At 30.7% G+C, this 27,510-nt stretch overlaps 1 protein-coding gene across 7 annotated transcripts in view; it reads left to right on the forward strand.

Annotated features, from left to right (window-relative positions):
• The window catches only part of LOC129953712 (G protein-activated inward rectifier potassium channel 3), a 125,171-nt gene that overhangs the window by 74,519 nt on the left and 23,142 nt on the right, over window positions 1-27,510 (forward strand). For 4 of the 7 annotated variants that reach the window (XM_056067084.1, XM_056067085.1, XM_056067086.1 and 1 more), the window contains exon 3: window positions 11,848-12,244. In XM_056067084.1, the coding sequence (XP_055923059.1) occupies window positions 12,000-12,244 (245 nt within the window). In that variant the 5' untranslated portion in view covers window positions 11,848-11,999. Of the gene's footprint in view, window positions 1-11,847; window positions 12,245-26,014; window positions 27,025-27,510 lie in introns of those variants that run through there. The other 3 variants (XM_056067088.1, XM_056067090.1, XM_056067095.1) reach the window with 2 other exon arrangements.

Consider the following 27,510-nt stretch of genomic DNA (forward strand, 5'->3'; position numbering starts at 1 on the left):
AGTAACAGAATTATTATTATATAAATACATTGGCACTTCGATTATCTCGCCTGAACTGGTTTAGTTTTAAATCCGGTAGTTTTGCTTTTTCACGTTCATTCATCCAAAAATAGATCTGATCTCTAAAGTCTATTATTCAACTAACATTCCAGCTGCTCCAAAATCCCATCAGAGAATGACTCTGCGTGTATTCGTTTGGTTTCAGTTCCTGTTTCAGTTGGATTTTGTACCAGTGCAGGCCCAAGTTACGACGGTGCACACTTTCACGAACAGTTCCGATGGAATCAGCAGATCTTGCGTTTCCCTTACCAACGAGTGATGGCTGATTATTCACTTATCCAACTACCTCGAATTTGGCTATCAAACGTTGATTAGTCAGTTTGAAAGAACGATACAAAAAGGACGCAACGCACGCATTGTTGCTACTAGAGAACATCTTGATAGATTAAAAGAACATATTTTGACAGAAAGTAAAACAAACAATATGACCACCACGAGCTGTCAAAATCAACCCTTCCCTATTGGAAAGCCTTTTACAATAACTTTATACATTTTCACAATAAAACACTTTACACAAAACTGTTTCAGATGATTTTAGAAAGTCATAAAATGAATTTAAAAAAACACCCTGTTTAGAATTTCAGAACAAAATGTTCCATATACTGAATTACTTGATGAACCACATGTGATTCATTCACAGTGAATTAAAATTGCACACACAACACATTTAAAAAAAAAAACAAAATAATTGACATGAGGGTATTTTGTTATAGGCTACCTTCTATGTAGCCCTACTTTATAGGTTGGGGCTCAATAATGTGTAAATATATCCCAAGGTGGGATACTTTATACAAACCTCCACCTACTTAGCCAAAACCACCCACCTTCATAACTTCAAAACAGTACTTTGTGTAGTAAATACTCGTATTTTATGTAAGTACATAGTTAAAAATGCATACATTCGGAATTACATTTCAGGGGTTGACTTTATTGAACATAAAGCCTACTCATAATGAAAAAAGAAATAAAATGAAACATAATATCCGGTATGACTCTTAGGTAGGTATACTGATGTTGAGGTAGTCCAAAGTGAATGTCCGAAGAGTTTTCTATATATTCTATATTCAAAAGTAGGAGGCATTTTCCTTACTTTTAGTCACGCATCTCATTCTCCTATTAGGAAGCCTCTTTCTTTAAAATACCGACCATTCGTTGTGTCGGTCGGTCGTCCAGGGATTCAAAGCAAGTTTCAATGTCTGGAAAATCTAAGTAATCAAGTTGTGTATACCTTTGCAATATTTTGTATCATGCAGAGGTGGAAATTTGTCGCCTGAATGTCTGGATTATAAGTGACTAATAAATAGTAAATTTAAAATTGCGGAGTTAAGATATTTACCTATGGCAGGTATATGAGGATTAAAGTGCTGACGCATAAATAAGATTTCAAGAAAAAATTGAAGAGGCTCTAAATTGTATGAAAATATCATTTTATACTGTATAATACTTTTTGAATACATTATAAGTCTCATTAAATTCACAAATATGTTTATGACAGTTTAGTAAATATTATCTTTTAATAATATTTAAAGGGTGTGTAAAACACGACTTTTTTTAAACTCCCATTTTTCGCCCAAAATCTATGCCAAATTTAAGCTGCCCAAAACCATAACTCCCAAATTAAAAATGTAATAGCGCCCAAAACAATTTTCTAAACATTTTGTTGTTGTTCGATTTGTCCAATATTTCCAAACCTTTTAGCGTTAAAACTTTTGTATTAAAGGCAGGTTTATTTAAAAAATTGAATAAAACAAGTTTTATAGGAGATATGAATAAGGTTTCATTTTTATTTAAGGCCCTTATCAATGACATTATGAGCGAAATTATTTGTTTTTAATTTTCCAGTTCTGCAGTTTTTGAAAGCTTGAGGTATTAGTCAGGCTAAATTTTTAAGTTTTATTTAATTCCAAATGAAGGGAAGATTTCGGTATTATTGCCAAAATAAAATAAAGCAAAAATGTTAAATATGACAAATCGGCCAAAAATGGCTCAATCGCCCAAACATTTTTTTTAGAAGAAAATGCCACATAGCCCAAAATCAATGTCATATTGCAGAAATCAATTTTGAAATATCATAATGCCCAAATTTCTTATTGACATATCGTCCAAAAAAGATGTGTTACAAAATTTTGATAATGTGACGTAATTTTTGTTTATTTTGGGCACTGCAAAATTTTGAACAAATGTCAGTTCGCCAAAGCGTAACAAATATGTTTGGCTTTATTTTTGAAAGAAAGCGAACTAAAGCCAATTTTCAAAGTGAAACTTTCTCACAGATTCAACATTATGGCGTATAAACAGTGAAAAAGGTGTGGGGGCATGCTTCCTTTCTATAAACCCCCGGCTTGAGTTCACTATAGGTTAGGTTGTGTGTATGCAAAGTTTCGTTAAACTCTGATTCTGCGAAAAAAAACTTTGCATACACCCAACATTGCACCTACCCCAAATCCTACAGTGTCATAGTAGTTTTTTCTAACACTGTGAGTAAGCAGACCATTCTTTTGGGCGTTATGACATATTTAAATTCGGGTGTTACGACATTGAACGTTGTTTTGGGTGGTATGACAATTTGGTCTTTGTGAAGTTTTCTTAACGATATTTTTTACGACTTAAAAATATTAAATTAGGTGGCACAACAGTCCGTAGTGAACCAGAGTCTAGTGACTTACAACTCACAACCATTCCTGTGTGCCAGTAATTGTAGAGATGGAGGGGACCTACAGTTGTAAGCCGACTACGAACGTCTGATTTGAGAAAGCCCTTTTCATGACAAGAATTACTCTTGGAAAATTTGTCAATTGCTCGCAAGATGCAGTACCCGTGCAAAAAAACTTTAGGTGGCACAGGCAGGGATTGAACCCAAGACTTCTCGCATGACAGTTTAAGGCACTAGCCATTATTTGGTTTATATGTCGTTGGGTAGTAAGACATAAGAAACGATTTAAATCTTAATGGTGACAATCTCCAAAATAAATGTCTCAAAGCCAAACATAAAACCCAAATGCAATATTGTTTTGGCGAAATGACAACTAAAAATTTGTACGTTCTTTGTTTTAAAATTTGTTTGCGCGTTACATTTGTTTTGGTTTTTTTGCGGTTTTTTGTCTAACTTATTGTTATAGCTCGAAATATCTAAGGCCGCTCTAAGCACACTAAACTGTAAAGCAATTACGAATCAGATGGTTATGAGCCATTAATTGCTAAGACCATTGAACCTTGTAAGAGAGAGATCGTTAAGCAGAATTCTCCTCAGGCTAGGGAATGAAATGTTGAGAACGAAAGCAAGTTGATGTTCCTAGAATAAGTTTGACACTCTCAACTACAGCTTCCACATTCTCGTCTTAAGTATGAGTGTTGTCCATAAGCATACCAGTCTCGAGAACTAATTGTAAAAGCGTTTAGCAGGCAGCGCAAGGTTTGGTGCTCCATTTCGGACAAACTTTTTTTTGTATGCAAGATTTTGATTATCCAAATAACCTATGACTTATAAAGAAACCATCCTGTTTCTAGGGACCTAGATAAACAGGTTAAAGGAATATTTAAGTATTTTATTTCTTGACTGTACTGACTTTGTAAACATTGTTGGGAAAATTGTTTTATATTTATTAATGAAAGCACGTAATGATTTCAATACCACATTTCGAAACTAAATCTTGCTTAAGAACTAATGACTGAATTAAAAAGCTATACACGCAATAATATTGCATGTTCTTAATGTAGCTATTATGACCTTAAATTTAACTCTAAAATTACTCGACCTTGGACTACATTTTTTTCAAGACCAGTAAATAATTTATATTTTTCAGGCAGAAAACTATGTAGATATAAAGAGTTCTTGGAAGAGATGAAATAAGCGAGTTTCTTTGGATTTATAAATAAATTTGAAGGGAGTACTTACCGAAAAATACTAAGTAACAAATATTCTTGATGAATGTATTGGTTCATATTTAACCACGAAAATTAATAAAAGTTTTAAGAATGTCATGCTAGAGGTCTTGGGTTCAGAACCTGTCTCGCGGGTACTGCCTCTTGGAAGTAATTAACAAATTCTCCAAGAGTAATTCTTGTCATAAAAAGTGCTATCGCAAATTAGGAGTTCCAATACATTATATAAACTACGTAGGTCGCTACCTACAAAAAAAGGTTTTTGGCGGGTACTGCCTCTTACGAGGAATTTGCAAACTCTCCAAGAGTAATTCGTGTCATTGAAAGTGCTTTCTCAAATATGCAGTTAGGAGTTGATCTAAGACTCTAGGTCCCCTTCATCCCTAACAACATTACTCGCACACAGAAATGGTTGCGAGTTCTAAACGGACTGTTGCGCCACCTAATTTATTTTATATTTATTTCACTTTGTCAAAACGTTACGACCCCCCCCTTGCCAGCTGGAAAGCGAAATAAAATGGTTAGACAATTCTTAAAGTTGGGAACTGATTAAAATTCATATTGGGGACTCATTTTATTACTTTTTAGGGACTTAGTTCAGTTCAATTCATTTTCGATTTATTTGTAGCACAATTTTTACATTATTTTAAATTTGACAAACAATTTAAGAGATTTAGAAAAACAAAATGTCCTTACAACTTTAACATAAATAAAAACATTTTAAGAAAAGAAAAAATGATAAATAAATGTATTTAAGGGAAAAAAACTACAAGAAAAAAACCCTCATATTAAACTTAAAAACTAGTATAGCACATAAACCCAAAATATTAGGAAATGTCTTTTTATTGTAAGTTTTGAATGAGATCATTATCTGAAAAAGAACATCTCTCGAAAAGATGTCTTGTAATTTGTAAAGAGTGGATTTAATAAGGTTGACATTAGCTCTATTGTGGAGTCTTATAGTAGAACAGCAACGAGGCAAATTAAGTATTAGTTAAAGGACTTTATTTTTTAATGTGAATGTGTGAAATGATATTGCTCGAATTCGAAAAATTGGTACTATGTATCTATTTGACTACTTTCGAACGAACGAGAATCGAATAGTTGTAGTAGTGCCAACTATATTCTTATGAACTTGCGAATAAATGAGGAACTACGTAACTCGAAAGTAGAATTAAAAACAAGTCAAAATCGAAAATAATCACTCTACAACAAATGTGTTTGTCAGCGAAGTTTTTTTTTTGTTAAGGTGTAAGTAAAATGTTAAATCTAAGTTCCATCTACCACCCCAATTACACCTGGAATTCGTGATTTTTCCAAAATAGCGTTTGAACTTTCGTTTCTCTCCTCATTGATTTCAAAATTCATCGTCAGCGGGCACATGACTCTTTCGATTGAGGCCAAAACTTCGGCAAGTATTTTTGTCATGGTTTGCTGTGCAGTTTCAGCGTTCTTGTCACCATGGATTTGGTTTTGGTAACATGTCAGATGATATGGTGTTAAGTAAGAACATAAAACCGAATTGTTCAATTCTTTCATCAATATGTTGCAGGAGTCGGACCCTTAACACTAATTTAATTTTTTATTTGACTTATTTTATGCCTTTTTTGAATTTATTTCATTTTCAAACTTGGGGATTAATTTCATAATAAAAATACACCCGGATTCGAGGGTTCACTTTTCGTTTGGGGGTTATTTAATGGGAGCCTACTTAACCAACGCAGTAAGGCACTCAAAAATGATTATACATACAATTTTTCCAAATTTATTTAAATAAATATGATAATCTTATTCATAATATAAAGTAAAAACATTTGTATTATAGTTAAAGTCAAAAGAACTAGGTTAGTAATGTTGTTCCTAAAACCCACATTTAGGTACTGTTCACTTAAATCCAAGCTTAAACATCATAACAATATAAATTTTAGATTCCACATTCTTTGAAAATTTACACAACATTCAGTTAAGTTCTTCCGCGTCATTGTTATAAGATTTTACCCCATTATTTGTCAAAAAACAATCATCCCTACATTGAAAGTGGATTATAAAGTGTTTTGTGAATTGTTTAACACTTAAACCCATCACCCACAATCCTATGTTTTATTTTGCCTACTTATAAAACAAAAAAACACCCTTTTAAGGGTACACTACAGACTTATTCCTATTATTGTTAATATCCTTTTAGAAATAAGAAGCTCACGATAATACTGCTCACCACCTGAGTAGAAAAACATTGCACTTTCATCTAAACTCAGAAAACAGCGTTTTCTATTTTTAGTTCGTTTGTCAGAATAAGAATAATTATAAAGCCTAGCCACTGCAGTGTGCTATTTTGTTGTTGTTGTTTAGTTATTGTTGTTGTTCTCTTTTTATTTACAAGAACTAGGCTGTCGCTAGTCATTGACCCGAAACACGAATAGCACAAAACTTCCTGAGAGAGTGTTATATCCTTTCAATATGCATATGGCACAAACTAACACCATCCCCAAGCAAGCAACAAAGAACTATAATTTTGCCTCACATCAAGGCAACGATTGATGCATTAAAACAAAGGTACGCGACGTAACGTACACTCTGGATCACTTGAATTTTCAATTGTATAAATGAAGAAATTCTCGATTTTTTAAATTATATTTATTCATTTTATAAAATCAACAGTAAGTGAGTAACTTGAATTCTTTCTATCGGTTTCTCAGAATAAGAAATAAGATCAAAGATCTCCAAAATCAGAAGTCCAAAATCCCATTTTTTTAATCTACAAAATTACACTTTAAGAACATACATATGTATGTATGTATGTACAACTTAGAAACATAAGTCCTCAGATATAATATTCAGATATCTTGAATAACTTTAAGGCTATTGGTTTGACGATTTTGGAATAGAGATAAAGACTTAGACATTAATGTAGATTTAGGCATTTTGTTTTGGAGACTTAACTTTTGGGTATTTGTTTTGAGAGGCCTACAGATTGCGAATTGTTGATTCTAATTTGCTGATTCTGGTTTGAAAAATTTGGTTAGGTCATTACTTACTTAGTTACGGTGCAGTGTTGTGTGAACAAGGGATTTACCTAACAAACTTCTAAATTTGTTTGGTTGCTAACTATGTATATGACTTTGTGTGCGCTACCAGATCAGCGGTCTTCCTCTCGATTCTTACTTTTATACTATTTGGGCCAACCCATTGACGCTCTACGTTACCCATTTATCACAGGCGTTATACCTTTATCCTTCTTAATTGCTTTCTTAGCCCAAAGATACAGCGCTTAGCAAGAGTAATTCTTCGTTTGATTACAGCGCTGTTATTGTTATCTGAATTTATAGCGGCTCCCAGTTAGACAAAATACTTAACTACCTCAAAGTTACGTCTGCCCATGGCGACGTTTTGACCGAAACGTCATTGTTGTAAGTCCTTTCTTGATGATAGTATGTACTTCGTTTTGATCTCATCACCAGCTAAATTTATTTTTGACGCCTTTGTCTCAATGCTCGGAGAAGTCCCATTGACATCACGCTGATGGTTTAAAAATTTAGGCCGTCTTTTAGGTTTTGGGACTTTGGTTGGAAGATCTTGGTTTTTGGATTATGTATCAAGGATTTAGTTTTGGGGATTCGGATATATAATTTTATTTTGGGAATTTTTATTTCAGGATTTTTTGTTTAAACTTAAGGTTTGAAATTGTGAGATTTTGATTTTGGGACTAGGATACCTAATCTAAGCTAAGCTAATACATTTAAAGAAAATAACGGTTGAATGGAAAATGGAAATGAAATTGTTCACAAAAATGTATCGAAAATACTTTCCGAGCTAAGTGACTTCGAGTGTAAAAAGGCAACAATGTTCTAGATGCAATATCTAAATGCATGCATGACAACAATTTCAAAGTACTCTGGTTTGAATTAATTACATTTTAAGGTGAGTGATTCATTTTATATGCATGTGATGTGCTGTGCTATGCACAGCACGGTTCGATATAAGGTTTAAATTTAAAAAATAGTGGACAAAAAGAAAGAAACACAAAAGGACTCTACTCTATTTTAAATTTTCCAAAAGAAAATATGCCAGTCATGCATTTATGTGTTTTTGAAAGCATTGAGATAGGTTTAACGTCAATCTAAGTACATGCATTTAGAATCAGGTTAAAGTCATATTAAATTATATAGGATTTGTGTGTTGGCAACCCACACTTAAGCCTTACCAATATTTGTTCGAAAGGATTTATCCCGCCACTCCGCGTCACTCATTCTCCTCAACACCTCTTTAAAAAGAACACAAATCATTTCCAAATCAAAAAATATCTGCGATGTAAGGCAAGAGTGCTGCAAAGGAGTACCGACACATGGCAACTATTTGACGCGGTTGTGGCTGAGGCGGGCAGCCTGCTTGAGTGACCAACTTGCAACCTAAGAACACCTTATAAGACTTGTTTGTGCAGATTTTTAATTTGGTTTCTGTATTTATTGTGTAGGTCGACATTCCTGAAGCTCCAAGCAAATTCCTGAGGTGTTAAAACTATATTTGTAAAATCTATGGACTAACAAAGTGAGGGTGAATTTAAACCGGAAAGAAGTATGTAGGTCTTTGAGTATTGCGTGCGGGGTTCTGTGTGTTTAAAAAAAATGTGTTAGGCCACAACACAGGTCTTCAACCTTAAAATGGAACAAAAATAATGATAAAGAAATCATTATTTGTATTATGTTATTGTTGTTGTGAAACAAACATTGAGACCAAGGTTGTTGCATGTATCTGGTTGCAATAAATAAACAAGGACTAAAGCTGATTGCACACGGTATTGGTATATCTTACAATCTTATAATATTGTGAAAAACATGTGTAGTGTTATAATTAACTGGGAAAAGAAATGACTACCAGAGCAAATAGTATGTTAAGTGATTTTGCATATAATTCAAAAGCTAAAAAATTAATTATGTTAAAAAGTCTCATTTGAGTTCTTAATTCTTAGAAATGTTACAAAATCATACGAATTAGCAACTGAATTAAACATTAAAAAAAAATTATGTGCACACACAATTTATTGCCTTACAATTGGTTTTCAGATGTATACAACATTTTCTGACAGTTAATAAAGTACAAGATCACGCACAGACTACAAGTGACTTATCTACCATGAACACTTTTGGCAAGGCATAAACAGGATCGATCTTAGATGACAGTTTCATACAAACTGCTAAATGTCACAATTAAAAAGAAACATCACATTCTTTTTAGCTATCCATCCAAAGTATTGTATTCCTGTATCCTCACAATGAAATCGTTATTACGGTCTATTTCAATGTTCACAATTCTTCTTGGCTTCTCCTGAGATTTTCGATAAGTTTAACCACCTTACCCAGCTTGTCAATGAGCCTACTCGAATATCAGTCATATTTACGTTGTACAATTGACTTGTTTCCCATTTCTGATCCTAATTAATACATAATCAGTGTATTGACACCTATAGACATATCGGACCATAGTGTCATATCTACTTATTTCTCGTATTAAGCAAAACTAGTTAAAGAAAGAGCTTCAAAGACATCCGTTTAAGCATCTGCACATAAGCTACGAACTACAAACTGCGAACTGTGGATATTCGGGTATTTTTACTTTTCTTTCACATGGGCTTTATTTCTATTCGCACACAGCGACGAATTGAATTACCCTTTTCTCCATTTTTTCTGCAACCATGTTCTTTCACACAAAAACAAAACAAGAGTGGTATAATTTTGAGGTTATGTTGAGCGCGAACAATTAATTCGTTGCAGTATGGATGGTATCTGGAACGCGAATATAGTCTGACAGTTCGAAGCAACCTCAATGCAATTCGTTATAACCAAATTGTTTTTACAAAATTTTCTTATTTATAATTTAAATTTTTTTGAAATTGACTTTTTAAAATGTGTAAAATCACGTTTGTTCGTCCATTCGTTGTTCGCTTTCATGTGCAACGCACTTTAGGATTAGCCAAATGTGACGATCTCAATATTTTTTTCAGGATCTTTAACTGGTCACTATGCTTCCTCGATAGTGACGTGGATTCGAGCTGCAAAGGGAGAAAAAGGTAAGCTTCCCAGTGTGTTAGCACCAATCCAACTAAGGAAAACCATAAAAGGTTTAAGCACATTTTCGAAGGACCAAATTTGTACATGACCAACAAATTACGGACAAAATTATACAATTTGTAATTCGTAAAAAGCATGATGATTTCTTTCCCTTCCTGGGTTCCTAAGTTTGTTGTCAATGACATACCTTTAGTAAGTTCTATTGAGAAAACTAGCTTGCCGAAAATTACAGCTTACCAGATAGTGTCATTTCTCCCCCAGCATGAATGATTTTATGGGACCAATCTTTTTTCATACTCGAACTGTGGCGGGAGTTTTTAAAGGTCTCAAAATTTATAAATCCGCTGGTCCAGATGGTATCACCGCAATTATTCTGAGGAGGTGTTCTTCCACGCAGTGCTTTGCTTGATCAAAAATAAAGGCTGGTTAAATTTTAAGGGCCAATGTTGAATGTCAACCAGACCTTAACGTCTAGTTTTTGTTCTGCATTTCATTTGAAATTTCTAAATTTCAGATTAATTCAATTTTAACCCTGAAAATATACACAATCGAGCAACTTGTAAAACGTAAAAGTAAGGATGTGGATGATAAGTGGTTTTAACAAGAAAGTGCCACTTGCCATATTTCAAGTAATAATTCAATGGCCGTGTAATATCACGAGGTGACGATGTCAATTGGCCGCCAAGATCGTGCGAGTTGACACCATTGGACTTGGGGTTAGTTGAAGAAAAGGTGTACGTCGATAAGACAGTAATAATTTAAAAGCTAAAGGATGAGATAATTCAGCACATAGAAACTTTTCGATCATTGAAATTTGGTAAGCCAGCTTCACCACTTTCATTTAAACTTCCTTCTGCTTCTTTTCAAATAGTATTGTTTAAATAATAAGTTGTTCTAAGAAACATTTTACACATTATTTCACCACCACCACCGCGCCGCCCAGCCAACGACGAAGTTGTAGAATACTTTGGCAATTGGCCCCTATAAATTTAGGCGGGGGATTTCTATATTTTTCATATTATATTTGTCATATATTATTCTCTGAATTTTAATCAAACATAATTTATTTTGCCAAAAATTAATCAAAGACCTCTATAAATCAATAAGCCATTTGAAAATACAAATTCCCAAGAAAAGAATGATAATGAATGGAGCCAAGAATACACAATATCTACTATACACTCCATATGATTACTAATCAAATGCCAATAAAATGAAATTCTACTTAATTTGAAGAACTCATTAAGATTTACCTGTTGAGCGCTTATTATTGGCAAAACCTTTGGAATTGTTCAAGACATATGTTATGGCATACGAGTTGTAGGTTATCCCACTGTCCCGCCTTTTTCTTTTATTCTATCTATCTATCTTTTTATCATTGACAATTCATTTTCCCCAACATCACCCCCATATAAAATAAAGACTCTAAAAATAAACAATGAAGTTATAGCTATATTAACTGGTTTCCATAAATATCTACAGCGTGCAAAGTGTAGATAGGTAAACGACTTACTTACCCCGGTTAGTGTTACACATCGCATCAGATGAATCACTAAATCGAAAGCGCAGAAATCAAAAGCCAAAGAAATCACAACAACAGAAAAATGGCTTGACGATATTGTGACGTATTAGACGATATGAGCTTTATAACATTTTTGTATCTGTTTGTATCTTACCGGGGGGATCCAATAAAAACATTCGCTGAAATGAGTTTAATTTAAGTTAATATCTAAACGCTATACTGCTCGGTAGGTTTTTCTGCAAACATTCTTTTTTTTTAATACAATTAAATACAATTTATATGTTTATTTATATATATATATCTCTCTCTTTCTTACAGAATCACCACAATAATTTAAGATACTCATCATTTTAATTTAAACAAAATTGTACCAAAACAGAAAATACAAATCTCATCATATCAACGAAAAATAGAATATAGTAAAACATAACCTACACCTATCCATATAGAATTTTATTTTTTAAAAAGGCATGATTGTGGACAAAACTGAAAATGTCAGCGAACAAGCTTGGACAAAGCTATTAGATGATAAGGATACAAACGGTGCTGTGATTGTTAAAAATACAAACGATACGGATAGTAGTAATCCCAAAGAGAGTCCATTGTCAATGGACCCACCACAAACAAAAAGCAAAGAGTCAATATTAGGAACATTCCATAGGCATTTAAGGATGTCACTTAAGGCAGTTAGTGAATCTCCAGGACCAATTACAAGGTAAGTTTTTTTTCTTTATTAATTATTTTTTATAAATAAGTACTTAAAAGCGTTTTCAAATAACCTCCCTAACAAAAAAAATAAGGTAGATTAATAAATTACAAGAACTTTGTTTAGAAAAATAGGTTATTCTCTTATTTATGTTTACATTTGTATACAAACAAATCTTAAAAATTCAGTGATTTGTTGAAATTCATCAATATTATTTATAATTAGAAACAATTAATGGCATCAATTCGAAAATACAAGATAAAGAATGCTAAAACATTAAGTTAACTAATCGGACTCTTATGTCAGGGTGGTTCTAATTCGATTTTTACTTAAAAAATTTGGAACTTATACCTCCTAAAGAATGCCGAAGTGAATTGTTTAAAATTTGATCGGTTTCATCTTTAAAATTTGGTTACACAAATATTTAATAATCGAGCATTTCTTCACTTTCTTTAATTTTCTTAGAACCCAGTTTAAATTTACTATACAGTTTTAAGAACTAACGTAGATCTTGGTTTAGTAAAATAAAGTTCTAACGAATTATAAACTACTTTAATAGCACCCGTTAGGATTTTTCGACGAACATTTCTGACATTATTAGAATGAAAAAGAAACAATATAAAATCAACCTCTCCCTATTTCGATAATCTTTCATTATAAATCTTCAAATTAATACATGTCTGTAACCGATTTGACTTTTTTTTTTCAAAATACTCTTTCTGGAATAAATCGCATTTGGTAAAAAAAATCGGGACTGTCGCAATTTTACGGGATATTAAAAAACGGGATTGTAATTGATCGGGATTTTAAATAGGCGGGACTTTAAAAGACGGGATTTAAAAAAATCGATATTTTATAAAACTTTTTTTCGGGATTTTTTAAAAACGGGATTTTAAAAAGTGGAATTCCGATACGCTCCCTTTTGCATTATAATGTAAAACTTAAATTTTATAATTTTTGCATATTTATGTATAATTTCTTAAATTATATAATATTATTGAAATTTTTATATACATGTATATTAATTGTTTTAGTACAAAAATAAAAGAATCTAAAATGTTTCACTTTGAATAGCCTTTGCGTCTTTCACTTGTGAACTGTTTTCGTTTAAAATTTAACAAGTTAAAACTACCCCATTGATAAAAATGGAACGCATTGGAATTGTTTTAAAATTACTACAAAATTAACCTTAACGAAACTATCGAGTTTTTGCAAGACAAGTTTCCTGGATTAGTTATTTTATTTGTCCACCGAAATCCGAAATGCTCAAAAATTTGTTTAGGACCCTAGAGATGAACCAAGTTAAATTATCGATTGCATACAGCCGCGAATATGCGAATTTGCCTTGGAAAATTTATACTAAAGTTCGTTAAATACTAACTAAATTGATTTTGGTACAGAGAACCACCCTCACCTTGCATAAAATCCACAAATCCACAAAAATATTCACTTGCGCCTCATCTATTAAACGATGATCTCAGACATACAAATTAAATCGTCACGATTATGTTAAAGAAAAAAAAATATTTTATTTCTTGCAAAATGTTTAACAACAAATATCTCAGGTATAATTATTTTCCAATAAATCTTTAATTGACGAGTTCATAATAATGATGTTAAATTATATAAACATTTGTTTGTGAACGTTTCAAAAATCACATAAATAAACAAAAATGATGATGATGAGTGGAAACTGTTTGTCTATTATCTTAATTTTTTTAATTTAATGAACATTCGCTGACATGTATGAAAATTACCGGCAAAAAAACATATTTAATAAAGACAGACATTAATTTAACGATGATAATTTTTCTCTGTTGTTTCACAAAACAAAAAATAAACACATATAATGAAAGAGTTTTATCGTAGCCATATAAATAAAAAGAATTATGACTTTGGCGCACGCCCTTCAATTTTTTTAAAATTTATTAAAAAAATATAAAACACTAAGAGTCTAATTCTAACTATTTAATGGAGTTTGAATTAAAAAGGTTTAAAATCTGTCAAAGCTAACATTCTTTTTTTTCTTTTTGAACTTGCAAACGAAGCCTATACAAAGTCTGAAAAATATTCGATGTCTTCATCTAAACCACTTTTAAAAATAACTATCGAGACAAATTTTTACTTTTTACTTTAAACAATTTTTTTTTTTTATTTTTGAAAAATTTGTAAAAAATTTGAATTAAGCTCAAACAAATGACCGACAAAACGTTTTTCCCAAAACAAGTAACAAACATTTTTATTTTCTTACTTACACATCTAAATTTTTATTTTTCAATCTTCTATGAAATTGACATTTTACCAGAATCATATATTTTTAATTTAAGAAAATTTACGTATACGTACATACATATATTAGACCTGATATAGTTTTCTTTCGTATAATTGTGCATCGAAGGAAAAACTCAATTTGATTAATTTGTAAAAGATGATGACGTAAGAATATTCTGCGGGAAAATGGAAATAAATGTCTGATATTTTCAGTAAATTGAAAAACTATTATAAACTTACATCTGGTTATACTAGGTCAGGAAATTAGGTCAGGATTGTAGTGATTGATAATTGATGATATAGTATTTTGTTTTGAAGATGATTTCTTGAAAAATGTATTTATTTTCGTATGTCCGGTTTCACCAAAACAATTTAATTAATTGTTCGTCAAAAGATTTCTTAATTTTTTTAGATAGCCATAGTAGAATGAATTCCAGAGTAACAAGGCCTTGAAATAATAACAAAAAACACACAAACAGTGCTTAAATTATGAAAGTCCAAATCAGCCATCAAATCTACAATAATAATTTATAACTTATTTAAAAATTGACAAAGATAAACAACAAATTATGACTTACTTCCAAAACAAATTTGGTTAGCATAGAAAAGGTTATAGCTCTCAAGTATTGGTGCCCAGATCGTATTAATTCTAGCGTGATGTCTGAGTTATATATATAAGAGTTATATACGTAGACTAATTCCTAAATAAATGGGCTATGTAACTCTTAAAGAATTTTTCAAACCGGACCAGTAGTTCTTAGTATTTGAGCGCTCAAACAAGCAAACAAACATACAAACAAATTCTTCAGTTTTATAACATTATTTTTGATTAAATTTTGTATTGGCAAAGTAATAAGTTAAAATTTACAAATGTCTAATATGTTTGGATGATTTCTTGTATTCATGTTCTATATGTAGAATTTTATAATCACCCTGTAATTAATAAATTCCTTTTATTTTCTCATATTCGGACTTCGACCTAACAAATTGAAATGCAATTGAACACAAGAATTTATTTATCATTGGCAAAAAGCCAAGAAGTTTTAATTCCTTTCAAATGTTGCCAAGCATTTTCTTTTGTTGTCATACATTTATATACCAACACATTTAATATAATAAAATTTTATTAAACATATGAAAAAAGTAGTGCACACAAAAGTAGTAAGCTTTTTTAACATTTGGAACAACGCACGGTGCGGTGCAGAGTAGAGCACGTTTTTGAACGCACCAAATTGGAACATTTTCTCTTTTTTTTCTTTCATAAATCAAACGGGAAGCTTTTAAAAAAATAATTAAAAATAGAAGAAAATGCAAAATTTTAACAATGCAGAGGTACTCGTAGACAGTTATACATGTCTGCATACGTAAACTCTTGATTTGCTTTTAAGATAATTTTCATCGTATAGCTGCAAAATAAATGTTTTGACAGATGTTATATACAAAAACAACTGTAGTAGCTAGGAGGTCAAAATGTGCGTCAAAATTGTTGTTATATTCATGAATGGTTTTAGCGAGAATAAAGTGCATTTAGTGGTTCTGTTAAATAATATGCTCTAGCTTATATTTCACGTTTTTCGGTCAATAATAAAGATTAAATCTGTACTAATATTATAAAGCTGAAGAATTTGTTTGATTGCTTATTTGAACGCTCTAATCTCAGGAACTACTATTCCGATTTGAATAATTCGTTTAGTGTTAGATAGCCCAATTATTGAGGCCCTGAGCTATAGCCCTTTTTCATTATTAACAAAGGTGTTCTAAAATATGGCATGCCAGTAAAGCTTCTGGGCGCACCCAGTTTATTAATAACTTTTTTGAACAATCTCTAAAATTGAGTGTACGGTTTTTGGACTGGTAACAAATTCAATGCAATGTTTTTGATATTTATTTTTGCTTGATTATCAATTAGTTTTTATTTATCATAATCGGACTAAAAAGTTTAAAAGCTAAACGATTTTGAATTTGAACAATTATAACTTTAAAATTTGTCAGAAATTGGGAGTTTTAATTTGTGTTTAATACTAAATTAAATACACATTGTGTCCTTTTAACTTAAGGAATAAAATAATTCTTCAAAAAACTTTGATTACTGTTCACAAAAAAAACATTAGGATACAAATGTAGTGTGTATACAAATTTTTTGTGTCACATATAAATAAAAAACAAAATTAAACAATTTTCAAAATCGTTTCTGAACGTACCCAAAGTTTAAAAAATATAAATGACGTACATTTATATTAATAAAAATAGCTAACGTCATAAAACTTAATTATACAAAATATTTGCTGCAAATATATTTCAAAAAATTAAATGCAAAAATAAATATGTACAAGAAATTTAAAAATATTTGGTACAGTCAACATAAAGCTTTCAAAAATCAAATTTTCTTTATTGCACCAGTTTTAATGCTGCCAAAAGCTTAAACTAAATTAACTGAACTAAACAGCTGTTTGGTTGGCGTTAGATTATATTATATCTAATATAGTGATGTGGCGTTAATGAAATATTTAAAAAAATAAACAAATTTCTTTTCACTTATGACGTCTCAAAAACATTTGTTATAGAATTTTCTTGGCTCATCTTTAATACAAATGTTATGCTCTATGGCCAGAAAGCTAGAAATTACAACATTTTTTTTGCGCATTTCTTTTATTTTTAGAAATTTTAATAAAATTTAAAAGAAATTGGTTTTCTAAGAATATGAGAATTTTCTTGCTTTAATAAAGTTAGGTGCCCGAAATTGGAAAAGACATTGAATTGAAAATGTTGTAAAACCTAAACACGTCACAGTACTTAATGTATGATCGGCTAATTAGTTTTCACCGACCTTATTTTATATATTCTCAAGAAATATCACTAACCTGCTTTTACATGGTTAAATTTGATCAACACAAAACAATTGGTCTACTTTTTGTTTATATATGTATTTATTTTTTAATGTGTCACGCAAAAAATGACCTCTAACCAGTTTATTTAACCAGGTTATCAGTAAGAAGCTGTTATTATTTCATTATAAACAAATTAAATCTTTGCAGCAACCGTTTCCACCCCAATTTACACTAAATAACAAGAGACGCCTCTATTTAGTCCTCCTTCCAGCCCTCCTAAGTATAATTTCATTTTAAATGGCAACGATTTAAAAGAATTGCGGAAATCGCAACTACCTACGACAAACAGATATTCACTCCCCCGACATTAAAAGAGGGTACAGTGGAGTTAATTATCTCAAAATCTGGAATAATATAAATGGACTAATCTTATAATATGTCATATTTCCTATATGAAACTGATAAGTTGAGTTGGGTTTCTTGGAAAAATAATAACAATCCTCTTCTTGGTCAATCCTTGAAAACAGCCTCCTATCACGACCACTTTTATGATCTATACTGTTTATTCAAACAAGTCATTAATAAATAAGATAAACAGCAAAGGACCAAGGTGACTCCCCTGAGGTACACCAAAATTGACTTTAAACTGACAGGAAGAGTTACTTCTGAACATATATACCTACTTAAGGTGGCGCTACAGTCCGGTGGAAACTAGGCCTCACCAAAAGACTTCTTCATCTAGCTTAGTCTCTAGCTAGCATTCTCAGACGTTGGACTTTTGTCCTTCTAGCTATGTCTATGTGGCTGTACAGCCCGTACAGCTCGTCGTTTCATCTTCTTTTAAACTCCCCTTCTATTAATTCTGGACCGTAGATCACGCGATCACGGGATTAAGATGTTCACATATTACGCAGAGAAGATTTTGTTAGCGATGTTAAGAAGACTGATTGCTCTATAGTTGGTGTAGTTTAAAGGGTCTTCTTTTTTTAGTATCGGACAAACAATACTGAGGTTCCTATCATCGGAAATGCTTTCTTCCGATCATATTTTAAAGATAAGTTGAATAAGCTGCTTGGAAAAGCTTGGCATTCAAGCTATCTACTCCAGCGGCTTTGTTAGATTTCAGCTTGTGTCGCTATATTTTTAAGTTGCGACAAAATCCATACGACATAATTTATTAAGAAAAGTTTCATGACCTAATTTTCTAAATGCCTCTAGTTTGTTCGACTTGAGAGTTTTTTTTTCAAGTACATCCAAACGAAAAGTAAAGAGTTGTAATAAGCTGTAATTGAAAATTTGTTCCCACAAGAAGACAAATTTAAAGAAATTATTTCACAGACAAGGTCTTCAAACAATTTTAGAATATCAGATAATTTCGATATAGAACGATATCTCGTAATTAAATTTGTAGAACCTTCTTTGTGCACTGGAGTTAGGTATAAAGATCTGGTCATTTGGAACTTAGAACATTTCAAAAAGAAAAGAAGAAACAATGGATATACAAGATGAGACACATATTTTTTCATGAGGACTAGTTGAAACATTCATTTAGCTTTAAAGTACTCCTCCACGATAAAATTCATTTAACTTTAAAGTTCCCCTCCTTTTTTACACATGACTTGAATCTAAACCTTTTTTTCACTTTAATTATGGATAACATTACACTGTGTGGTATTAAAGCTTTGTGTGATTTTGTATTACCTCGTCGCACGAGCCGTTCGGTCTTTATTCACTTTTCACTTTGTATTGTGTAGTCTCGTAAGATTCAAATTCCAGACACTAATTTAATGCTTTTTAATGCCTTGCATACAGTCTTGTATCTCTTCCATAGTCGTAGTATAAAACTATATTAAGAGCAAAATATGATCAACTTACGACGACGAAGTACGTCTTTATGAACGACTGACTGGATTTCAAGCAGAGGCGGTTCCGAAGTCGTGCCGCCAAACTGGTGTCGTTGTCGGTGTTAACAAAAAGATATTCGTCATAGGTATACAAGTAATTATTTTAAACAATTTTAACATAAAGTATAGTGTGACATTTTGATTGTGTTCCCATTTAAGGTAGTATAATAAAATATTAATTTGTAAAATCTTTTTTTTCCTATTACAACATTATTTAAAGTTTTCGCTCTGGTAAATTGACATTCATAATATGATAGGAATGTATGTTAGTACTTTTATATTATGATCTTGAATTAACGAACAATACGTGTGTGACGTGTTTTCTGGAGATTGTAATAGGTACTGGAATTTTTACAGGGAAGAAATAGTAGGATTTTGGGCCTTCAGACACAAAAGTGAAAACTGGTTTGAATTGTGTAGAACTTTCAAATAGAATTTTCGGCATCCAAACACTAACAAATTTGATAATTGTATTTTTATGATATCCAATTTGAAGTTTTGTGACATTTTTGATAATGGCAGAAATCCAGATTTTTAGAATGTAGATTAAATTGTTTATTATACTTTTTTAATTTTCGTTTTTTTCCTCTATTTTTTTTTTAAATTTTTCTTTTGCTTAAAGTTCCATAATTTCGGAATTACCGCCTGTCATTTTATAATTGATTTATAAACTTCTACATTTTTGGAATTTGCATGTGCCTAATATGTGGAGTTTGATATATTTTTAAGCCTAAACTTAAAGAATAAAATATTGCCTATTTATTTTTGACGTATGTATATGTTTTTTGATTTGGATTTACATTTTCCCCACTTTAAGATGTTTTTTGTAGTTTAGTTTTTTTAAATCTTGGAATTAAGATTTGCATTTTATTGGTAACTTTGAAATAAGTACTTGATATGGTCTTAAATTTTTATGTTTGTCTTTGATATTTTTATGTTTTTCAAAATTATTTCTTACCTTAAAGCGACCAATTTTAAACAGTTAAATTTTGAAATTTGCGCTCTAATATTAATTATAATTAAATATTTAGAGGCACTTTTCTTTATTACTTTTGACTTTGAAATTATCTCAAAATAAACTGTTGTATTATTTTTGATTCGATCTTTTCGGTTTCAGATATGACCTTTCTTTAGAATTTTTGATGTGTAGGTCTTCTTCAAATTTATGTTCAATTATTTTTGTATTTAATTTTAGGTTATTGGGTCTCTAAAATCGACCAAACACAACCGAGCCATTTGGCTGCAAACTAAATTTTAATTTTCTCGGTATCAATATGACTCAATAAAGTTAGATCAATTGGTTCGGTCGTGAATAGGTGGCGAGTGGCTCGTTTGTTATTTATTTTGAGACTTTTAGCTGTTAGTTGGAGTGTTCTTTAACATTTATCAAGATTTTGATTGGTTAATTTAAGGTTGATTTGGATAAATGATATTAGAACTGAACAACGGTTATGGTGACACTGGGGTAACTAATTACCCCAAGCCAAGAAAACTAAAGCTCAAACCACCACCATGCCGCCATTTCTTGGCTTACTAAGTAGAGAAGTCTATTCTCAAACTTGTCTTCCAGCATCAGATGTCAATTTTTGTATTGATTTGAAATATTTAAGACCTCTTGTTCCACTTTTTGGAGCCTGGGTTAACAAAACGCCCGTTTTGCTCATTTCGTCTCTATAATTATCAAATATCAAATCCCATCATGACTTCCAGTTATCATATTGCAAAATTAAATCATCATTCGTAACAATAATACATTGATCTTAATTTTATTTGAGTCGGATGACAAACTTACTACCGACGACGACCAACGGTGGTCACGATGATGTAAATGTCGAATAATTATGCATTTAAGTACTGATATCATTTACCTTCCCAGTGGGGTATACGAACAAATTAGAAATGATTTCCTTCAATCGCATTAAACATTTTCAATGAGACAAACTTAAAAAAAAATAACCATCCGCATCAATTGTTGACATTGGCACAGAAAGACAAGGAATTTCTCTTCAAAAGCTGTCAAATTGGTTGACAAAGTATTTGTTTGTTCAATTCATATCCTAACGTTGTTTTCCGTAGTCTTTTCCGTCAGCCCGTATTTTCTTGATAGTTTATTTAATTTTGATATCTCCATACAAATATCTGCCTAAAGATGTTCAATTTATGCCAAAACGTTTAATATTTTGTGTCAGGGAAGTGACATGTAACAAATATAAAAGAAATAAATAAAATCGTAGTATTTTTTAAACAAAAAATTTTTAAACAAAACAACATACCCTATTGGAAATTTATTTTGTATGTTATTATGGGGAAGCACGTTCAAGGATATGATGCTATTTCACTTGATATTTGATACAGCAAAAAAGGGGTAAGGCGCAAAAGCATATTTATGCGTATGAACGAACAACCGGTGTCTTTAGTTCTTGTTCAATTTTACAACTTTACAACAAGTTTTACGAGAAATCATAAAAATGGATAATGAATGGGGTCCTTATTCATTGTGAATTTATCTTACGACGACGCGACTATCGAAACTGCTAGGTTATGCGTATTGTCGAAGGACATTTGCATATTTCTAGCATACGAGTATGTCGTGACTCTTCGCATATAGTAAGGACCACCAACAGACCATGAGGACCGACCGCATTGACGACGATAGCGGTGTATACGATATGAAGGAGATTATTTACTACGTAGACGTCTTAGTCGTCAAAGTGTATTGGATTCAAAAGCACCTGCTTATGTTTTATTGGCCCAATAAAATTAGTTGGAAATCAAACTTATTCAAAGATGTAAGATTTCATGAGTTAGGTTATTTGATCATGATCACATTTCAAAGTCAAAAAAAGTACCTTTAACTTATGTCAGTAAGAGATTTATTAGAATTGAGTTAACGAAAAAAGTTTATGCATTTTTGCATACCACATGGTTCCACAAAAAATATGCAACACCCTGTAAAATGAACATGTCTGTTATTATATTTCAAAAGGGGGGATTATAACCACCTTTCTTGTTATTCTGTTTTATGTTATGTCTCTTTATTTGTTTAGGTCGATAAACAATTATAACCGAAGGTTTAATTTAAGTAGTTCTTGTCTAGAAATTGTAGTAAACATAAGTCTTTAACAAGAAAAAATGGCTGGAATAAAAATACAAAGTAAAAACTTAAAGAATGAACATGCAGAAAAGGGCTGATTTGTGTGGTTTTCGCTTCATAAATACCTTTGAAGGAAATTTTTGCTTTTAGAGAAACAATTAAATTCATTTTCTTAGAGATATTTGTAAGAAACAGTTCATTGAGCGCAGAAAAATAATAATCAAGCCTGTGCACGGAACATTGATATACAAATCTTAGCAACAATATATTCATCAAAAGAACCAAAACTCGACCTAAGATAAAAAACCAAACAAATTTTTAAAAGACCAAACAAATTTTGAAAAATTCTTAAGATGAGTTAAATATCAAAGGAAATAATACAAAAATGTATTTTAAGTCAAATACTTGCGAACTACTTTAAAAATAAAAATAAATAACCAACAATAAAATTACCGTTCTTCACTTGAATTAAATGCTTTAGTTTAAAAATAAATAATTTATTTTGTACGTGTAAATTAAAACAAAAAAGTGATTCCAAACAATTTATGAAACCAACAAATGGGGTATTTGTATTTTTTAAATTCTCAAGGAAGCATATTTTTAATAAACCTTTAATTCGAGAAATTGTCCCATTGTAAGTATTTATTTTTGTGAAATTACTTTTTCTATAAAAAAAAACATACTTCTATTAAATTGTTTAATACATTTTGAAATTTGTAAGTTACGTAATATTTTAAAAGAACTATACTTTAATTTAATACATTGAAAAAAGATAATTCTTTGGTTTAGAAAATAATCTATATAAATATTATTAAGCTAAAGAGTTTGTTTGTTTGTTTGCTTGTTTGAACGTGCTTATTTTAGGAACTAAAGGTCCTATTTGAAAAATTCTGTCAGTGTTAGATAGCTCATTTGTTGGGGAAGATATAGGTTATATAACATCACCCTAAGATCAATACGAGGTTTTACTACGTACGCAGCAGTTATGGTATCGTATGACAGAATAATTCCTCTTTAACATTTCTAAAAAATGTTTGAAAGTTTAACCTTTTTTAGGCCAACCAAATTTGTTCTAAAGCAAAGCATGCGAGTAACGCCACAGGGCCCAGCTAGTAAAGAAATAAAAGTATTGACAGTCAAATGTTCTTTCTACTTTTTGAACTTGTACAGAAAGAAATATTCTGTGATGTGTGAAATGTTTGGACTTCCATTAAACACCTGTATTTAAAGAAGCGATAATTCTGTTTCAATGCTAAAATAAAAAGTGAAGATGACAATGAATGTCTAATTAATATTACATTTTTTAACAATTCCTAATTAAATGTATTATCTAAAAAAAAACAAATATTTATATAAAAAATTATTTAAGCGTGTGTTATAGATGATATTTAGTCAGTTAAATAATAGATCTACTGTTCATATATTCACTAAGGTTTTAAGGTATTTTATACTGATATTAACTTGGGTGATTGTGGATGAGTTTTTAAAACATCTGTTTCAATATGTTTTAAATAGAAATATAAAAATCAAACATTTAGGGCTGTTTTATCTGTGTTTTATTGGAAAAACCATAATATGGAATAAATATCTTATTTATTTTTTCAAAAAACAAAAATCGTTAAATAGAAGATCAAAAAATTCACCGAACACTGAAAGAAATGCTCATTTCTAAATATGTATTTTCTATCCGCAGTCCGGTGATTTTTCATTTCAAATGTATGACTCAAGACTTTGAACTTCTTTAAATTAATTATTGTTCATAAATTACCAAACATCGACTAATTTTATGTATCATGGCCAACATTCATACAATTCCAAAAATTGGTTCCATAAACAAAGTACGTCAATTCTACGTAAAACAAAAAAATTGATAGATAAAGATTTCACAATACAATAAGTCTACTAATGATTGTAATATTCAATTTTAATACTATTAATATTTTGATCGTAGTACAAAATAAATTGCACAAATTTGCAAGAATAATTAATGGAGAAAAATAAAGATTGATAAAACTAATTACTATAATAAAATGTTTGTATACAAAATAAAAGGTCGATTTAATGTGAGCTTTTATAAGTTCGAAAAACTTTAAAATTTCCGCTATTGAATGAAAAAACAAACAAAAATTACGAACAAGCAGACTTAAAATATCAAAAGTCTAGAAAATGTAATCTTCTTTCTTTTGTTAATCAGAAGATCATCAGATAATACTTTTCTGAAGGTTTAAGTTTTCTCTAACTTAAATCTAATCTCATATTAACTGAACTTTGATACATTTCAATTTAAAAAGTCTTGGAGAATTCGTCAGATAGTTTCACAAGCCCAAATTTCGCTTGATCAAATTGTTTTAGGGCAGTGGTAAAGTGGGACGATAATAAGTCATTTAGGTAATTCAAATGTTATGGCAATCGGAGACAGGCAGACAGAAAAATAATTGAATTTCTAAATGTTTTTGAAAAGTTTTTGTTGTTTAAATGTTTAAAGTCTTTCCAATCTAATTAAAATAAACGACATAACTAAATTAACTGACTCTCTCCAATTTCGAACTTCTTGGCGAAACTCTACATAGCCAAGAAAAATATTGACACTAAACCGTTTCTTAAAAGCGCCTATACATGGAATAAGTGTCCCGATTACCATATTATAAGTGAGTACTTTATGACATCATGTAGTAGTAATGTTTTTTACATAGTAAGTCATAAAGTCTATTTGACAATAACAAAAATAAAACCCACTGCAACCTTGAGATCTTACATCAATAACAAAAAAAAACTTAAAAGAATTACATTTATCAGAAGTGGGATTTAACAAAGCAATATAATGTATGAAGGTATATTTTTTTATTTCACTCATCATGAACTCTTAGTCAGCATCCTGCGCTTTAACCAGACATAAATTTATCATATTCTCTATTACCTCAGACAAAATTTTGGAAAACAGGTCAGTGACTTCATCGGAACTGTCCGGATTCTCTTATGTCAAAGCCAATCAATTCTTATCCCTGACACCACTTCCAATTCTTCAAAAAATACAATATCTCAGATAAAAAGCAATTCATCGATCGGTGTCAAAAAAGAAAAAGAAACATTTATGACAAAAGCATGACACAAAAACAACACCAACAACAACAAAAAAGCTAAAAAATAACACATTTACATTTAGCAACTCGTGTTAATGAATTCTATTCACAATTGTTAGCTAACTTTTTGTTGTATTTTATTCAAAACTTTTTCGTTTTTATTTTATTTTTATTTGAATTTTATTCGTTTATCGGATACATCGAATGAAGTATAGTAGAGGTATATAGTCAGTCATATAGTGAGTCAATCAAACTAAAAACCATGCCTGACAGGCAGTTAGTAGTATTTAGCGCCGTCGCGTCTTTCGTCCCTTGTCCCTCGTCCCTCGTTCGTCGCTATCACGAGCTTTAGATATGAAAGTTCGTGGTGATAATAGAATCCCACAAAACGCGTACAAATAAATTTTCGTTGGCTTTTTAAATTTCGACACGATAAATTTCATATCAGTCAGAAATTCACAGCCATTTGGGCACCTTGTTCCATCGCAACCTTACAAAAAGCGAAAAGACGCGGATATACGTTAAGTTGATAGTTGTTAAAAAAGCAGGCATTTTTTTTAAAAGAAAAGCTTCTTAAGATTGAAACATGTTTTGTCGTATTTGCATTTTCAAAAGTGCTTGCGAGCATAGTGTTTAAAATAAATTCTGACGATAATATTCGACTCTTTTTTTCTTTTTCACGTCTTATGCGCAAAACTAAAAAACCCCAAAAGCTAAACCTCCCATCAAGCAATGTCGCGCTAATTCTGTCGTTTATGCTTCTTTCTGTAAAAAGAAAAGTTTATAAATAAAAATACAACACCACAAAATTCTCATCAAATTGAATCTCTCTCAACCCCAAATAAAAACACGATATGCAGTATTCGAACTTAATTAAAAGTCATATTCGTTGTTCTCGTCGTCGACAGACGTTTTCCTAGTTTCATTATTCAAAAAATAAAAAGAAATAATTTTTTAGACTTGGAATTGTGTTTTTTTTTTTACAAAAGTTGTGATTTTGAATAAATGTGCGATTGTTGAAAAACCTCCTCCGGCCGGTGATTTTTGGCTTTGTTTTTAAGTTCAATTCAACGTGCGATAAGATAAATACATTTATATATATTTTGTTCCTCCAAAAGAAGATAAATATTTATTATTTATACCAAAAACAAAATACAAAAAATATTAAAAATATGAATCGTTGGAACGCACCAAGAAATAATTGCCATTTGGTATCGAAAGTGTTGCATAAGACGGTGGTTATTCTTAGAATGTATTCATGTTAATATAAAAGAATAAATTTAAAAAAGAATAAATAATCAGTGCATCGTATTCGTAATATAAATAAATAAAATAAGAAGAAAACAGTGTATTTTGTCCTTAGTTTAAATTAAATTTAATTGTGTTTTTATTTTTTTTTTGTATATTATATTTACCTACCTAAAAAACTGTGATTATTTAAATATTTTAGTCTATTTAATTATTAATTTAATTTCAATTTAAAAATATTTATACAAAATACAAATATTGTGATAAAAATGCCGGAAATTAAACGAGCTCTAAGTCAGTTGTCAATGATTGTTTTTCGTGCAACACATTCAAGTGAACAATCATGGCGTGAAGAGTGTTTGAAGTAAGTTATTTTTTACGTTTTAATATTTCTAAAAACTTCAAACTAGCCTGTTTTTCAAAAATGTTTTCTTATATTCTTGGAAAACCATAAATCAAAAATGGCAAAATCGTTTGTTTACATATCTTTAACCTTACTTTGGTCTGAAAGTTGTGACTAAAGCAAAAGTGAGAAAATTTACGGTTTTGTTTGAAAATCAAGAGAAACATTAAGAGATGTCTGGAATCAAAATCACAAAGAGAATCCCAATATTTCAAATTTTTTTCAAAATCAATGTTTTCGACTAAAGTTGGGAATTTTGTGTATGCCATAGGAATAAAAGAAAGAGTAATTTTCAGAACTTTTTCACATAACCGAAGAGAAATTGAAAACTCATCAAAATGATATTCGGGAAAACCTGAAACATTGTATCTCCTTGACTTTTCTTTTGCTCAATTTTAATAAAAATTATGAATGAGAAGTTATTTGTTATATTGTTATTAAAATAGA

Source organism: Eupeodes corollae, chromosome 1 (genome assembly GCF_945859685.1).
Source record: "Eupeodes corollae chromosome 1, idEupCoro1.1, whole genome shotgun sequence".
Lineage (NCBI taxonomy): Eukaryota > Metazoa > Arthropoda > Insecta > Diptera > Syrphidae > Eupeodes > Eupeodes corollae.